This window comes from Odocoileus virginianus, chromosome 27 (assembly GCF_023699985.2).
Source record: "Odocoileus virginianus isolate 20LAN1187 ecotype Illinois chromosome 27, Ovbor_1.2, whole genome shotgun sequence".
Lineage (NCBI taxonomy): Eukaryota > Metazoa > Chordata > Mammalia > Artiodactyla > Cervidae > Odocoileus > Odocoileus virginianus.
In genome coordinates this window covers 13,055,048-13,073,856 of record NC_069700.1, presented here as the reverse complement: position 1 = coordinate 13,073,856, position 18,809 = coordinate 13,055,048, and the positions used below count along the sequence as shown (strand labels likewise).

The 18,809-nt window shown below is 39.2% G+C and overlaps 1 protein-coding gene across 7 annotated transcripts in view; it reads right to left on the bottom strand.

The window, feature by feature from the left end:
* CDKAL1 (CDK5 regulatory subunit associated protein 1 like 1) overlaps positions 1 to 18,809 on the bottom strand; it is a 603,129-nt gene that overhangs the window by 97,515 nt on the left and 486,805 nt on the right. For all 7 annotated transcript variants that reach the window (XM_070456204.1, XM_020875786.2, XM_020875789.2 and 4 more), the window contains one exon: positions 11,910 to 11,972. In XM_070456204.1, coding sequence (XP_070312305.1) covers positions 11,910 to 11,972 — 63 coding nt within the window. The remainder of the gene's footprint in view (positions 1 to 11,909; positions 11,973 to 18,809) is intronic.

Below are 18,809 nucleotides of genomic sequence, written 5' to 3'. Positions count from 1 at the left end.
GTTGCCTGGCAGGTTCCTCTGTCCAAGGGATTTTCCAAGCAAGAATGGAGTGGGTTACCATTTCCTTCTCCAGGGGAGGCTCCCAACCCAGGGATCAAACCCAAGTCTCTCATGTCTCCTGCACTGGCAGGCGTATTATTTACTATTGTGCTACCTGGGAAGCTAGAGGTGAGGGGAGGGAGGCAACTGTAAAAGTGTTAACTACATCATAGCTTTAAATTAGAAAAATAAAGAGTTGATAAGAAATAAGAAGTGAGGGATAGAGACAAACAAGCAACTTTAAAATTACCCCCTCAAAAAAAAAAAAGGGGGGCCTAAGTTGAACTAGAGATCTATGTCAGATGATTATAGTTTACAGCAATTAAAAATGGGATAGTTTCCTTTCTTACTCACGTGCGTGCCATATAATGACAGAGCTACATTAAAAAGAACTAGAGTCTTCAAAACTCCTTTATTTTTATTTGACACACGTGCATTTAAAATACTTCTGGAATTCTGAAAAGCATCCAAAGCTAGAACGCTGAATAATGAAAAATATTAACAATCATGACAAGAAGCTGGTTAACTCATTTTTTTCTCAGATGCTAAAATTCTCTAGATTTCCAATTTCAAGAGAAGAGAGTTAATGTATACATTTTAAAAATGCCACCAATGCTAACCGTAATTTTTTTTTTTGTTTTGCTAACCGTAATTATGTCTTCTTAACCTTGCACAGAAACCCCAGGGAGAATGAATTACTGGCCCATGGAAATACCTTCATTTCACTACTCTTTGTCAAGAGAATTCTGGAAAATGTGGAAGTCACAATCTGTATTGAAGGCTGGTGATCATAGGAGAGTGGTACACAGAATGAGGTCTGTACCTGTTGCTAAAAATGTGCTGAGGAAGATAGAGGCCAGGCCTGAGAAGAAAACTCTGCAGACAGCATCCACCCTCACATCACCAATGAAAAGATTCTCAACCAGTTGAAAACTTGAGCAGCAGAGCTATAGATGGGAAAAAAAAAAATCAGGAGTAGCTTCCTCATTTCTCTAGTGGATGCCTGCATTACTTGCTTTAAGCATCACTGGCATTAATGCTTTTTAGTGTCAAAATATCTCAATAAAAAGAACTTCAGCTGGAGAGAAGTCATTAACATATTTTACAACAAAATGTATTGCTGGAGAAACAAAGTACTTTTCAGGGGGGATCTGAAAACTCTTCCTTGAAAATAAGCTACGAGCACTTTTTAATTTTAACTTCTGTGTCTTCCAAGCAATTTTCCAAACAGGTTTCCCAGTTTAAAACACAGTCACAAGATTTTAGAGAACAAAAGTTAAATGAATAACTTGTTTTATCTTCTTCATTAAAACAGTAAATGTTAGAAAAACCATTTGACATTGGTGTCAGTCTTTGCAGGGAGGCCAGGCACATTATACAAGGATGGGGTTAAAAAAAGGAAGAAACTTGCACATATCCTTCATATTATATATAGGGGAGGTTTTAAACTCATTTTTTATTTCATTTTCTCTGGGATATTCTTTTCCCTTTCATCTTTCTATCTCAATTTGCCAAAATGTAATGAACATACAACTGGGGTTTCCAGAAAAAAACAAAACATCCACTTACATGTGAATTTCAGATGAACGAATAAATTTTTAGTACAAGTAAACTCCAAATATTGCATGAGACTTACTTATACTAAAAAAAAAAAAAAGAAAAAGAAACAAACAAACAACAACAACTTGTTGTTTATCTGAAGTTCAAGTGTAACAGGCGTCCTCTGTTTTCATTTGCTAACTGGCAACCTGACATGTTGGAAGGACTGATACTGAAGTTGAAACTCCAGTATTTTGGTCATCTGATGCAAACAGCTGACTCACTGGAAAAGTCCATGATACTGGGAAAGACTGAGGGCAGGAGGAGAAGAGGGCGTCAGAGGGTGAGATGGCTGGACAGCATCACCAATGCAACGGACATGAACTCGGGCAAACTTCAGGAGGTGGTGGGGGACAGAGAGGCCTGGCGTGCTGCAGTCCACGGGGTCGGAAAGGGTCAGACATGACTGGGCAACTGAACGACGATGACAACCCAACATGCAACAGGCCTAATCCGTCAAGTGGAGGGCTGCCTAAGTATGCTGTTGGGCAAGGCTGGTAAGTGATAGTGCCCGCTGGTGGTCAGACACAGAGAAAAAGGTTGGGGCAGGGTGTGGATCAGGACAGAAAGAGGCTGGTGATACATCTGAACTGCACGCAGAGGCTGATGGTAGAAGACTGGCCTGGGGGGTGACGGGTGGAGCAGAGGGAGGCAAGCAGCTCCGGGCTGAGTGGTACACGCACACACTCTGATGCAGGTCCTCTTCCCTCCTCTGCCGATTTCTTCCTCACACTAGTGAATTTCATAGAGGCAGTATATAACAACGACAGCAGAAAATGAGATACCCTTAGACTTGATAAATAATTTAGAATATAGTAACTGCCACTTCCATGTAGATTTTATTTTTTTCCTTGAGATATGATTGAAACACATTATGTTAGTTTCAGGTGTACAACATAATGATTCACTTTTTGTATATACTGCAAAATGATCAGAGTGGGTCCAGTTAACATATGTCCCCATACATGTAAGATATTTTGCTTTTAATGAGAACTTTAAAGATTTACTCTTTTAGTGATTTTCAAATACACACTACAAAATTATTAACTCTAGTTGTCATACTGTACATTGCATCTCCATGGATTATTTATGTTATAATCAAAAGTCCTATATTTTGACTCCCTTTATTCATTTCTCCCACATACCACCACCACCTGCCTCCGGAAATCATCAATCTGTTTTTTTGTTTGTTTTTTAATCTATGAGTTTATTTTGCTTTGTTTTAGATTTCACATTTAAGTGAGATCATGCAGTATTTGTCTTTCTCTGCCTGACTTATTTCACTTAGAATAATGCCCTCAAGGTCCACTAGCAAGACTTCTTTTTATGGCTAAATAATATTCCACTGTGTGTGTGTATGTATACACACACACTTGTTTTCCTTATCTATTCATCTTTCCATGAACACTCAGGTTGTTTTCATATCTTGACTATTGTAAAGAAGGCTGCAATGAACAATGCAGTGTATATCTCTTGCAGAGTTAGTGTTCTTGTTTTCTTTGAATACATAACCAAAAGTGGACCTGTTGGATCACTTGGCAGTTCTGTTTTTAATTTTCTGAGGAACCACCGTACTGTTTTCCACAGTGGCTGCACCAACTGACAACAGTGTGCAAGGATGCTTCTTCTCCACATCCTCACCAACACTTATGTCCTGACTTTTTGATGATGGCCATTCTAACAGTGTGGGTTAATACCTCACTGTGGTTTTGATTTGCATTTCCCTGATGATCAGTGATAAGGGCTTCCCTGATGGCTCAACTGGTAAAGAATCTGCCTGCAATGCAGGAGACCCCGGTTTGATCCTTGGGTCGGGAAGATCCGCTGGAGAAGGGATAGGCTACCCCTCTCCAGTATAACTGGGCTTCCCTTGTGGCTCAGCTGGTAAAGAATCCATCTGCAACGCGGGAGATCCCGGTTAGATCCCTGGGTTGGGAAGATCCCCTGCAGAACGGATAGGCTACCCACTCCAGTATTCTGGCCGAGAGAATTCCATGGACTTTTTAGTCCATGGGGTCCCAAAGAGTTGAACACGACTGAGAGACTTTCACTTTGATTCCTCTGACTCTGATGATCACTGATGCTGAGCATCTTTGCAGGTGTTTGTCGGCCATCTGTATACCTTCTTCTGTAAAATGTCTATTCAGATTCTCTGCCCACTTTTTAATTGAACTGTTTGTGAGTTACTTTGCTACTGAGTTGTATCAGTTCTTTATATATTTCAGAAGTTAATCTCTTATGAGCTATAAGATTTGCAAATATCTTCTTCCATTTGGTAGGTTGCCTTTTCATTTTGTTGATGGTTTCCTTTGCTGTGTAGAAGCTTTTTAGCTTGATGTAGTCCCACTTGTTTATTTTTGCTTCTGTTGCCTTTTAGATTTTCTTTTGATTACTTTTTATCAATTCTTTTACATTGAATGCTAGCAAAATATTTGATCAAGAACTTTGTTTCTCCTTATTCCCGATATTTCCTGGGAGCAGCTGGGCAAAGAGGTGTGAGCTAAGAGAGCATGCTATTAAATAAAACATTCTTAGACTTTCTGACTTCTAATTTAGAGCCCCAGCTGCCTATAAAAGAAGTCAGAAATGCCAGCGGGGTTCCTGATAAATGAAACAGGTTTCCAACCTGTCTTGCTGCCATTTTCCCATCTCCATGTGACTTCGCGATTCCCTCCTCAACCTTTCTCTGGGCTCGAGGCTTATAGGCTGGCTTGCCCTAGTTCTCTGGCTTGGATATCTCCTGCTGTCTTGGCCCTAGACACTCCAACCTTTAGCTGCAACTTGTCCTGCACCCGCCCTCACAGATGGGAGCTGAGAGGGGAGCAAGGTGAACAGGCTCTGCAAACAGAGTGCCCAGCAGTGCTTAACAGTCAGCTGTCAGTCTCTGATGGTAGGAGCCCTGGCGTCCAGCATCGATTAAGTTCCCCGTGCCCCGGGCTGACGGTGGACTTATTGGACTGGGGGAGAGCGAGGTGAGGGCAGCGGCTCTCGGCATGGTTGGCTGCTCTGTTGTCTGCCTTATGGGGAAGCAGCCTGTGGAGTCCCTGATGCTCCTCCCCTGGACTATTTCTGTCCTCTCTTCTTATTCCTTCTCCTACCTCTGTGTCTACATAGAGTTTGCTTATTTAGATTTAGATTTGCAGGTGGAGGGTGAGAAGGCCCATTTTGACCTGGAACTTGAGTTGCGCTCATCAATCCACCTTTATTAGAACCTCTTCATCTGCAGATCTGCAGCAGCTTGTGGCGCAGGGGTGCTAAGCGTGGACTCTGGAGCTAAACTGCCCTGTAACTTACTAGCTATGTGACCGTGAGCCGTTTCTTAACCTATGTGTCAGTTCCATCATTTGTAAAACAAAGGATACTGCTGAGTTGGCCAGAAAATTTCTTTGGGTTTTCAGTAAGATGGTACAGAAAGACCTGAATGAACTTTTTGGCCAATCCAATAACAGTACTGATAGAGTTGGTATGAAGATTAAATGTGTATATGCAAAGCTCTGAGAATAGTACCAGTTACATGGTGTGTGCTTTAAGTAATGTAATGATGATGATGATGACGATGATGATAATTCAATCAGATTCCAGTCTCCTTGCCAATCCTCAGGGAAACTGCTGGAGCGGAATTTCTGACATCTATGGGTCTCTGGATATATCATTTTAACATACCACTAAAATCTTCATTATTTACATAAACTTCCATACAACCTAACCCTGAAGTTACAGTAATAAATCAATGTGTTTTAAAAAAAAAGTTTAATTTTTAGAACAATGCCATGTTAGAAGGAAAAGAGAAAAATACAATGGTACAATATCAAAGTTAGGCTCCAGGAAACATGACCTATTATTCAACTTGAATCACAAGCTGAGAAAAGTTAAAAATAAAGAAAATGCTTTTGGATCAGGTTGGCATGGATCAGGAAGCAAAAGGATGTCTAGAGATACCTATTCTTGAAGCCAGAAATAACAGAACTATATCTGCCTCTTTTGTAACAATCATATGGTTACCTTAAGCAGGAAGCACAGATTTTACACCAAAAGAGCTCTTTAGAATGTCCATTATTTTGAGACTGAGTTACTCATACGACTATAGTGTAGAGTTCCTGAGGCCAATGAAATGAGTTTAATATTTACTGAAGTGCTCACTTCCCTGTGTTCCAAGGCCATAACCTGAGCATGGTTTTAATATGCTCTATGCTTTTTAGTCTACTAAAACTAAAACTATGGTTTTAGCATGACATGTGACAAATGTAACAATAAGGAAACTTAATCAGACATTTATCCAATTGTTCCTGCTATTTAGCAACATCCCCCAAATTACTTTTTAAACAACTTTTAGTCTTTGCCAAAGATGGGGACTAGAGTTAAGTGCACAAATGGCTTTGCCCAATCTGCTGTAGAGAACCGTTTTAAGCATGGCATAAACATGGCAAATCAATAACTTGTCTCTTCCTCTGCACGTGCCATGAAAATCTGGCTATCAAAGAGTGCTGGATCCGTTAAGAACTGAAGTTGCTATTTTCAGACAGCAGATAGCTCAAAGCCCAACAGGGCCAGCAGGCAATAATCCAAATTCGCATCTCCTTCTCTAAATGTACAACCCAAGGCACTCTGATGCCACTTCACTCCAAGCACAGGGCATGATGAAGCTCTGACAGTTCTGTAGCTGCCTCAGGATTGAGTCAAATGGCTGTGACTCTTCAAACATAAAGAACTGGATAAAGTAACTTCTATCTTAAATTACTACACAGATGTGATTAATGGAAAAATGTAAATCAGTAGATGATTTTCTGAAATGCAACTGTTCCTTTGGCTTAAGTTGTGATACGTGGATTTATGAAACTTGATGCCATAGAGATTACTAGTCTCTTAGGGAAGAAAGGACGGTATATAATCAAAGACTTCTTTCTCCCAAGACTTCTGAAATAGATTGGGCTTCTGCCCAAATGAAGCTGCAGAAAATATAATTTTACACTTTCTGTTACATAGTTCACTATACTCTAGTAGGTACGAATTCCAAGAAGTATTTGTATTCACAACAGTTCTTAAGGTAATCTTAGGAAATGTGGATAAGGGAAATACATGTCAATTATTTTCGTATATTTAATACTGCAGGTAAAGATGCACTGTCCTGGACTTCCCTGGTAGCCCAGTGGTTGAGAATCGGCCTATCATGCAGGGCACATGGGTTTAATTCCTGGTCTGGGAAGATTCCACATGCCTCAGGGCAATGCTACAATTACTCAGCCCGCGCGCCTAGAGCCCGTGCTCTGCAACAAGAGAAGAAACCACACTGGGAAGCCCATGCACCATAAATAGAGAGAACAGTCCCACTCACTGCAACTAGAGAAAGTCTGTGCACAGTAATGAAGACCCAGTGCCACCCACAGTAATTAAGAAATCTAAAAAAATGCATTGTACTGATTCACTACTTACAAGTATTCACTCAAGTTATGCCTAGAATAAGCTTTAGGATAAAAATATAATGATTCTCAAAGGCTTTAATAAATTTAGAGTATCTAATTAAATAAATAAATAATTGGGGGGAAGACAGATTCTACCCTCTCACCTCTTATGCTCTCATACATTTTCTGTCCCACCTGGTTAATTTCTTTACCCAATTACCAATACATGTTCAACCACTCTTTGACTATTTCTCATTTATTAAACCACTCTCTACAGTAATACGTACTTCATTTATCCAACGTGATTAACAACCAGCTCTTCCTAAGAGAGTTTTCAGGATAAACACAATTTATTCTTAAAAGATCAATGTTTGCAAAAATAGATTATTCACATCTCTACTATTTTTTAAAGAAAACATCTGTTTCCTGAGGTAATTTAGGTCCAATTATTTTACTCTGGGACTACAAAAAATGTATTATAGGGATATTTGGATTCACGTTAAGTGGCCTTGGGCAGCTGCACATTTAGAATCCCTCTGTTAATGACTTAGAGCTTTTACAGCCGACCTTGTCCTTGCATTCGTTTTGCATGCTGCCACTTCTTAATGGAGCTCTGACTTCTTGAAGCAATAACCACCCTCTTTTTAACTGCTGCTAGAGTTGACTGTGGTTTGGGAAATCAGGCATCTATGTTTGTTAGAACTTTTTTTTTTTTTTTTAAGTGGACTGTTTGTGAATGGAGAACTGAAGAACAAACGAGGCAGGGAGAGAGAATTAGATGATTGTGACAGTCTGGACCTAGGCTGGCTTACTTTCAGGATCTGGGTTGTGTTTTTGACAGCTAAGATTGCTACACAAAAGACCTCCAGTTGAGTGATTTTCTGTCTATTCATATGCTAACTTCTCAAGTGTATTCAATTCACAGGCAGCTGTTTTTTGGACACACATGAGTCTGTTTACAGTTCAAGCGATACATGTCTATGTGTGTAGAAAAAAATCATTAAAACAACCTGGTCACCAAAAGACAAAGAAAAGTTTACTTCACCAACACAAGTATGTTTCTACTCATGTGTGTCCACTGATTTATGTAGAAAATTATTCAAACAACATCAGTCACTAAAAGAAAATGAGAAGCCCACTTCACAAAATACAGAAACTGAAACCATGACAATCTGTTAAAAGACTCACTTTTAATGGTCGAATATATATTTATTCATATAGATTATCTATGTTTAGGAAGTATTGAATTTTGCAGATGTAAAAACCACTACAGACCTAAACAGAATTGTGAACCTTTTCCTTTCCAAGTATGCTCATATTTTATAGTAGCATTTTACGATAGCAAATTATAAACATCTGTGTTTAGCTGATAAACCTAGACTTCCCCCAACACGTAACTCTGATAATATGTAACAAGAAAGAAAAGAAGGCAATAGGAAAGGGGGAGACATCTTATATATGCATGGCAATTTTTTCTTCAGGTCAGAGACAAAAAGCATATGCGAATCTGCATAGCTTTAATAACAACGTTCTCATAATAACCTATTCCACTTATCCTTGACTTATCCAAAGGAAAAATGCAACTCCAGGCTGGCTGTCCTTGGCCTGGGAGACCTTTGGTCCTATAAACTTGTGGTTAGCTGTGATGTGGTTTCAGAAATTCCAAGCTCTGTTTATTATGTGTTTATTAAAACAACAGAGGAAAGAATATAATGTATAAAACACAATCGGATTACCTGCAGCTACTGGATTTCCTTTACCAATGTTCCCTTTTAACTAGGAGAGAGAAATGAGACTTAGGGTTTGGTCAAGCCTTTCTGTGTACGTTTATGAGAATTTCTAAAAACAGTTTTTAAAAAAGATGAACACAGGACTAGAGATAACTATCCAAAGCGAAATTCTTTCAGGCTCCAGCAAAATTTGACTTAGAGTATAAAAAAAAACAAATCGAGTATTTTCCTCCAGACTCATTCTGAGTGCTCATTTTGCCCTAAGCTCTATTTGCTTTCTGCAACAGCACTTAGAGAACACCAACTGACCATTTACAACCTGAACAATGGCTTTCAAGTCTGATTAAGAAACACACCTGGCTTCACTCAAATAACAGATTTGTTTAACCTGGTGACTTTCCTGTGTCTGGGGTCAGGCAGGCGCAGTCTCGGTTTGGTGGAGAAAAGGAGAGCAAACATAAGTGACTCACTGAGAACAAAATGGTGGGACTGACTCCCCTTAGTCATTACAACTCTTTTTAACAGTTTCTTGGAGGCAAGACTATCATTTAAGTGACCCACTATAATTTGGGATGAACCCCCAGAAAATGATGCCAACTTTAGAACAGGATTTGCATTTCTGAGTTTACTCAGCATGATGAACCTTCTGAAATGCTAAGTATTCCTTCTTTGGTACAAATTTACATCAAGGGAAAAACGAACAATTAAAAAAATTTAGCTAGAGAAGAACAGAATACCATAACACTCCTAGGAGTAGACCATAGTGGTTTTTTTTTTTTTTTTTTTTTACTTTTGGCATCATTTTTATTATGGAAAATTTCAATCATATAAAAAAAATACACAGACTAGAAGGATGAACTCCCACAAACCAATAATTTAGTTTTGATAATCAACACAAGGCCAACCTTATTTTTACTGTGCCCTACCCACGTCCCCCTTTTAATTCTTTTTTAAAGCAAATCCCAGACAGCCTATATTTTATTTTATATAAGCTTTCATTTACAACATATGTATATATTTAACCTGAAAGATCTCTCCAGAAAGCTCACTGAGCATGAGATGTTTAAATCAATTTTAACCACATCTTACAAAACATTTTACACTAAAACCTATCTGTCTAGAAAACTAATTTGAATATAATTGGGTAATTAAAAAGACAAGGTAACTCAAATCACAATCTTCTATTACTTTATTTATGGAGAAAAAAGGAACATTCTAACATTGAGAAAACAGTGCACCTCACTCAATGCCCATGATTCAAGAGACATGGTTAAAACTAAAGTGGTTAAACTTGCCTGGAAGGAGTTTAGAAAAACATGAGGAAGTGAGTAAGGGGAAAGAGAAATTTTCCTAGAAAATTTCCCCCTTTTTACTGCACATATAGAATAAAACAGAATGCCATCAGGCTAAACCTTGGGTGCTTCAAAAATCACTCATCAAGCCTTCCAGCTACTTAACAGTAATTTAGGACTGACCTTAAAGCAAAGATCAAAGGGAACTCCATCTAGCATTTATGTTCAGTTCCTCACTGCCTGATGACTAATTTGTAGAGGAATGAAGTCTTCACAGAGGAAGCCAAAATCATCTGAGGTGACTTTGATACAATGCCACAAAGGATATGAAGAGGAAGCCAGGAGAAGCTGTGAGTGGCTAAGCTCCATTAAGAGTTCTAATAAAAGAATAATGGAATTTCCCTTAACAGTGAATTCAAAAAATGTCAGAAGTGGGCAAAATTAGACAAGTCAGGCAAAACCTTTGATTTGTCACAGCCTATTGCTGCTGCTGCTGTTAAATATTAACTTCAGCCACTGTTGCATTTATGTTAATTAAATGACACTGTCTTAAAAAAAAAAAAAAGGCAACTTTCCCATCGGAAATCTGGCCAATCTCATTCCTCTGGCTGTTGTGTTACTTATCAGTCTGCACCTTCCGCCTGCATTGTCAGACACTCCTGGCTTGCTCAAGTTCTTTCCAACAAATTGCTATTCTGCAGTGATCGATTTCACTTGAAAAATTTAACTTGAAATGATAAATGTTTAGTCTTGTACATCGCTGTGGTCACATGGAATACAAACATCTCTCTTGACAGATTTCTGATGCTTAAGTCAACTGGTCACTATAGAAAAACCAGGAGCTATTCAAATTCTTTCAACTTCTATGAACAACTGGCACATTTTTCCTCCCGAATCCAGACATCTCTGTATTCTCAAACGAAGAAAGTAGTTTTCACACTCCTTATTTTGGCTAGTTAAAAAATCCCTACCACATGTCTCTTTGTAAATTCACAGATAAAGATTTAAGCTTATATTAGCATTTCAACCATGCAAATGTTTTGTTTGCTTCTGAAATCACCTCAAATTAACAGATTTATCAGAACCTTACAAGATATAGAAGATTTAAACAAGTCTCAGGATATTTTCATATATTTCCCCATGAAGATGTGGTATTGCGCATTTTCTTTAAAAAGTTAGTGAACTTTTTTTTTAAGAATTTATGTTTTATAAATATATAGTGAAATATTTGTCAGTGAGAAGAGGCTTAAGAATTCTTCAAAGACAGGGAGTGGAGAGTGTGGGTATAAATGCAACAAGACTAGCTGTGGATCTATGAAGTTACTGGATGGATGGGGCAAGGTCATTAACTATGTGGTCTTCGGTACAGCAAAGCTCTTGGGAGTGAATATTTCAGCTATAATTCCAGGCACTGCTTTCTGTTAGAGGGTTTTTTTTTTTTTTTTTTTAATAGAAATATAACTTTCTGTCAGGACCAATGGTGAACTGAGAGTTGGCAGATAATATTTCAACTATCTTCATCAATTCAAAAGCCAAGTTCATTTACTACACTGTTTGGAAAGAAAAAACCCACTAATCGAAAAACACCCCCAAATCTGTCTTTTCACAGTCTTTGAGGATTCAGTGACAATATGTAACCAGATTTTAATGTGAATACAGAAGAATATTTTAGTTCAGAAATACAAATTTTCTCTCTTCTTTACAAGAGATAAAGAGTTAAAAATTAAAACTGAAATATAAGTGTAATTGGTAGAAATGTACTTCAAAATCACTGTGTACTGGTGAACATTGTGCTCTATGTTCAGAAGGACTTATATTACCCAATTACACTAATAACATGCTTCTCTTACCTTGTGATCATATGGGTTGTACGAATGAAATATCCGAGAAAGCTCCTTTGTTCTTTGCTTTTTCTGTGGGAGAAAACACAAACCTTTGAGTTGACAGGTGGCAAAAATACACACATGTGTATATATCTAAATGTAGATCTCTAGCTCCGTCTCTCTATCTACTTTATGACATTATTTTGAGATTTTTTCTTTGTGCAGGCCGAGGACCTACACAGCTAATTTGGGATGAATGGATACAAGCAGAAACCAAGGCCACTTGATGGTCATGTGGATCACTGTCACAGACCAGCCAGGCAATCTCTTTCTGGAAAGTTTCATAATTACAACTCTACTTATTACAAATGCATAATTCAGACACTAAAATTAAAAAAAAAAAAAACTATGAGAAGAAAGAAAATACATTTAGAATACTTTCAGATTCACAGCAACACCAACTTCTGTTACCCTGAGCTGGGCACGAGTGAGTCTTCCCTGGAGGCTCAGTGGTAAAAGAATCCACCTGCAATGCGGAAGCTGAAGGAGACAGAGGCTGGAGCCCTGGACTGAGAAGATCCCCTGGAGAAGGGACTAGCAACCCACTCCAGTATTCTTGCCTGGAGACTACCACAGACAGAGAAGCCTGGTGGGCTAGCGTCCACAGGGTCACAAGGAGTCGGACACAACTCAAGTGACAGCACGCATGCACGCACACATATATATGACTGCTATGGATATAATGGTGTCTCACACACAGTAGGCCCTCAATAAATATTTGCTGAACTAATGAACAAATGAATATACCTGAGATAAATAGGCATATACCAACTGTATCAGTAATGACAACACGTGACTCTCATACACAGTTACGAGAAGAAAAGCCCCCTTCCCTTCTCATGATGTTTTCTTCATTACAAGAAGCAAGGCCTCTCCATCTCCTTACTCCCAGCATCTGTGATAATGAAGGGTGCTGTTCTCTTAGGAGAGGTGGCTGTAAGAATCAGCTTGTTTACTTTTGTTTTACTGATTGTTTTGTTTACTAATTGTTTAATCAGCGTGTTAATCCACTGTGATCTGTCCACCTTCCCATAACCACTGTGAGAAATTTTGTGGATGGTTCCAGACCTCCCGTGCATGTATCTTCACACACAACTGATAACTTTTACTTTCTAAGAAAAAGGATCATTCTGTATACATTCTTCTGAAATTTACTTTTTTCCCACTTCACTATTTATCCTTGCCAAACTTAAGTGCCTGTATATCCAGCACTGTGATCCCTTAAGAGTTCTAAAATCCAAAAACTCCTGAAATCTGAACTTTCTTCCTGCAATGCATTTCAATTTATAAATATAGTGATAATCTTTGCACAAACATCTAGGCCAGCTTGAGAGTGTGTGTTTTTTAAAAGGATAAATTATGGAAGTCCAGTTGCAGGATCAAAGAGTAGGCATGTTTATTACTTTGATAGGAACAGCCAGGCAGACCCCTCCTCCAGAGAGTAGACCAACTTTCCCTCTCACCAAGAGTGAATGAGAAAAGGGATTATGGCTTAGGTTGGAAATTCTTAATTTCTCTTTGCCGTTTAAAGGTTAGAACATTGATAAATTTAGAGAAAAGATAAGACATTTTAAAAAACAGGTATTAAACACCATCCCAGCTGCTGATTATAGAATGCATTTCTTGTATTTAGATTTTGTGTATCACAGAGTCAGCCCACTTCAGTTCAGTTCAGTTCAGTTGCTCAGTCGTGTCCGACTCTGTGACCTCATGGACTACAGCACGCCAGGCTTCCTTGTCCATCACCAACTCCCAGAACTTGCTCAAACTCATGTCCATTGAGTCGGTTGATGCCATCCAACCATCTCATCTACCACATTTTAAAATTCTGTCATGAGAGTGGCCAGTCTGTCCTTAAGACTGCCCCCCATCTGGCTTCTGGGTCTACTCTGATGTTGTTGATCCTTGCCTAGTAGCCACATTTCCTAGGGAAGGATTTCCTTCCTTTTAACTCCAGTCTCCTCCTGAGCACATACATTGCACCTTCCCAGGGTGAAATCCACGTAGATCTCCAGCATAGGTCCTGCATGACCTTTGGCATCTACTTGGTTGAAGAGTCAGAGCTAATATCAATGAGGCCCTTGTGTTAAGAGTCATTTGTACACACTCACGGGTTTCGTACAGGTTAGTTCTTTACTTCGGAACTGTCTTTGGAGCCCAATTCAAGTAAGCAGTCCTTCAAATCACTTGGCCTGTTTCCACATTCTGACACTCACTAGCAGACATCCCTCCCTGCAGCTCAGCCAAAATTCCCACTTCCCCTGTCCACCTCTGAGCCGTGTTGCTGACCACCTGGATGCCCAGTAGCTAATTCCAATTTCTCTGGAGAGCAGAGATGTATGTTTAACTGTATGGAAACAGTTTCGTGGCTCTCCAAGCCCTGGCATCTGTTCTGAACAGGTCACCTGCCCGCCAGAGTTTTCATTAGCTTCTAATTTTCTCTTTCCTTTCCATACACCCACTTAGCTGGTTTAACAGTTTTTGGCTTATACTTCAATCAGAAGAGAAATGACGGATATTAACACTTCCTTTGGTAGGAGACAATATAAAACACTGGGGAAATTTTTTTTTTTTTTTTTCAGAAAGGAAATTATGCTAGAGAAGATAAAATAGGTGGCATATCAGTATTCAGCTTAGGAGGTGTCCCCAGGACTGATCAGTCCAAAAATGGTAGAGCTACTAGTGTGAGTCAGCAAGTGGATGAGAGATAGGCAGAGGTAGTTTGGTGTGGCCTTTTTATGTGGGTTTGGATTTTATATCTTTATTTTGATGCTAAAACCTAAATATACCTTCTATTATTTGGGCAAGAAAGTAGGGTATAAATAAATAGCAAATAACACTATTCAGATTAAACCCCAAAAGAAGACAGTGAAGAAAGAATGCCCTTTTGTCTGACAACAAATTTACTATATACAACTATAGTGAAGTCTTGGCTGTGACTACTATATTATTAGTCCAGTTAACTGAATACCACTGCTGTTTTCCCTGTGAGGTCAGAGTCATGTAGCCCAGAGCTGCATCTTCTGGGATCTAGAATAGGGTTTGACAAATGATGGCCCCTGGGTCAATTCAGCCTATTGTCTGTTTCTGCAAATAAAATTTTAATGAAACATAGTCACACTCACTTGCTTATGTATTACCTATGGCTGCCTTCACGCGATAACAGCAGAATTTGAGTGGTTACAACAGAGACTCCATAGTTCATAAATGTTGAAGTATTTACTCTCTGACCCTTTACAAAAAAAGTTACAGAAACAGCCATCTCTGATCTATTCATAGAATCTCTATCTTTGACCATGTCCACTTCTGGCAATAGTCCCATGACCCCAAACCAAATGAACAACTATTTGTCTAGCAAAATTCTTTGTTCCTTTTGCTCACTGAATGAAGACAGTTCAAGAATCAATCATAACCTATATCCTGACACATCAGGATGAACATATCAAGGAAAATATCAATTAGCTGTTTTTTCAGAATTTTGCCTTCTGAGCATTCTACATTCAGACAGAGAATGTTACAAGTTGTTTTTGAGAGCATGCTGAAAAAGATATAGTGCTTCTGGAGCTTTCTGTACTCACATTATAACTGCTGGTGACAGAAACTTTGAGAAGAGACCCTTTACTAAGTTCTAGCACTAAAGTCAAGTAGAAGGTTTTGTGTACAAGTTACTAAAGTAAGCCAGTTGCTAGTGAGTCAGTTTCTCACATGCAGACCATGTTAACAATATGAAGCTACAAGACCTGTTAAGCCTTGCTATCAGCAGTTTTAACTGAAACTAAAAGCTGAGCCAAAAATAGAATAATTAGGTATTTTCCTATTGCATCACAGTGTGTGTCTAAATTACCTCCCACTTTTTCGCCTGTTAAAACAAACATCTAAGTCATGCAACCACCTGTTAATTCTCCAAGTGTTTAAAAAGTAAACATGTTAAACAAGTTGTGTGATGAACTTGGAATGAGGGTGGCCAAAGTACAATAAGTACGGCAACACCTCCCCGAGAACTGTGTAAGGTGCCTTCAAGCCCACCTCATCACTAATCTCAAGGTCCAGGTCACAGAGATGTGCGTGCATGCTCAGTCGTGTCCGACTTTTTGCGACCCCATAGTCTGTAGCCCACCAGGCTCCTCTGTCTGTGGGATTCTGCATGCGAGGATACTGGAGTGGGTTGCCATGCCCTCCTCCAGGGGAAGCCAGAATCTCACTCTGCAAGGACAGAAAACACCAACGACCCCTTTTATGTCCATGTTTAAACTCCCTTTCAGACAAAACCAAACAAAATTAAAGGTCCTACGGGAGAATTTTTTTTAACAGTTCAGGTTTGCAGATAATGTAATTATTTCAGTTTTCATCAAAGATAACAACAGAGCTCAGATCTGAAAGGCATTCCACATGCGATGAGAACCTGTATTTCGAAACAAGATCAAAATATAATCAATTGAATTTTAACAATGTCCACCAATTTTACTTCTCCTGGTTCCCCAAACAAATTCAGTGCTTTCTGGGCCCATTCTCTATTTATAGATTAAAGTTTTATAAAATAAAATAGTGCTGAGTATAAGGTGAAATTTTAATAACTCTACATATGGATTCTCAAAAACAAGAAAACCTACAAGCTTTCAAGGAGTTTGATGTGTTAAGGCATGTTCTAATAAAACACAAGTGTTTCAGCAGGTCTTCATCATACTTTGTGGTAAGAAGACAAAAGAACAAGTTCAAGTTTCAATGGATTGACTGCTGGTTTCTGGTTCTGTCTATAAGGAACTTGGAAGTTACTGTTCTGAAAAATCAGCAACTCGTCTTGGACCCAGAGCAAAGGACACACGGAACACTGTTCCCCACCCACCCACCCACAACTGGAGAGACCAATAAGCAACCGAGCAGAGAGGTCCTTGCTGGGACCAGGGCTGGGGCAGGGAAACCCGAACAGTAATTACTGGAAGCTCAGTGCTGACAACTTTGGGAGTTAAGGACTCCAATGGGATCCAGTTGTAGGGGGGCCCCACAAGGCTGTGAGATTTACCAGCAGAAGCCCCACAGAAAAATCAGAGAAAAATCCCCTTGGGCTTCTGGTGGGAGGAGGGGGAAAAGGAATCGTTTTGGAATACACCAGTGCATTTTGCTCTTCTGCCCCCAGGAGAAGCCAGTTAACCAGAGCCTAACCCGCTAGGGTATTACCACAGCCTAACTGACCTCGGAAGGGAACACACAGCTCCAGCCCACCTCACCATCCTATCCCACCTAAAGAGAGAGAAAAACACTGAGAAACACTTGTGAAGATCACTGCAGAGGCCTAGGCTAACTAAAAGACTGAGATGCAATCACAGGAATACAGAATACTTCCCCTCACACACATTGTGCCATATTATTAAAGGCAGTTCCTTTTAACCAGGACATCATATCTGATGATCAAGGAACATCACAAGGTATGTCAAAGGAAAAAAACACCCACGATTTGAAGAGACAGAGCAAATGTCACAACCAGACATGGCAGAGATGTTAGAATGATCATAAAGCAATTATGATTAATATACTAACATCTCTAATGGGTAAAGCAAACAGAATGCAAGAACAAATGGACACTGGAAGCAGAGAGATAGAAATCCTAAGGAAAAAAAACAAAAGAAATGTTAGAGATCAAAAATAATGTAACAGAAGTGAAGAATGCCCTTATGGGCTTATTAATAAGAGTGAACACAGCTGGGGAAAGAATCTCTGAGCTAGGGGATATTTTGATAGAAACCTCTAAACTGCAAAGCAGAGGATAAACACTGAAAGACAAGAGAATTTCCAAAGACTGTGAGATAAGAGGTATCACACATATGCTATTAGACTTACAGGAGGAGGAAAACAGAGAAAGGGGAAAAGACAAAATACCTGAAGTTAGAATGACCAAGAATTTCCCCAAACTAAGGTCAAATTCTGGAAAATTCTGGAACCAAACCACAGATTCAGGAAGCTCAGAGAACATCAAGCAGGACACGTGCCAAGAAAACTACACCTTGGCATATCATTTTCAAATTACAGTAAATCAAAGATAAGAAAAAATCTTGAAAGACGCCAGAAAGGAAAAAACACATTACCTGCAGAGGAGCAAAGGTAAGAGTTACATTAAACTTCTCTTCAGAAACCATGCAGGGAAGGAGAGAGTAGAATGAAATATTTGAAGTGTTGAGAGACAAAAATCCACCAACCTAGAATTCTGTACCCTGAACAACGATCCTTCAAAAATAAAGGAACAATTAAGACCCGTATCACATATGGGTGTGAGAGTTGGACCACAAAGAAAGCTGAGTGCTGAAGAATTGATGCTTTTGAACTGTGATGTTGGAAAAGAGTCTTGAGAATCCTTTGGACAGCAAGGAGATCAAACCAGTCAATCTTAAAGGAAGTCAGTCCTGAATTGGAAGGAATGATGTTGAAGCTCCAATACTTTGGCCACCTGATGCAAAGAACTGACTCATTGGAAAAGACCCTGATGCTGGGAAAGGCTGAAGGCAGGAGAAGGGGACGACAGAGAATGAGATGGTTGGATGGCATCACCTCCTCAATGTACATGAGTTTGAGCAGGCTCCGGGAGTTGATGATGGACAGGGAAGACTGGCATGCTGCAGTCCATGGGGTCACAAAGAGTCAGACACGACTTAGTGACTGAACTGAACTGAAGACTCTTTCAGACAAAGAAAAATTGAGGGAATTGGTTAAAAGAAACTTTTTACAGAAAAGGAAAATAATATAGGTCAGAAATGAGAGCCTTAAATAAATTGATCTAATGGCAACAGTTTGTTCAAAACAATAACAACAATGTTTTTGATTATGCATGCTCATGTATATGTGAAATAAGGCCTTACTCCTCCTGTAAGGGCACCA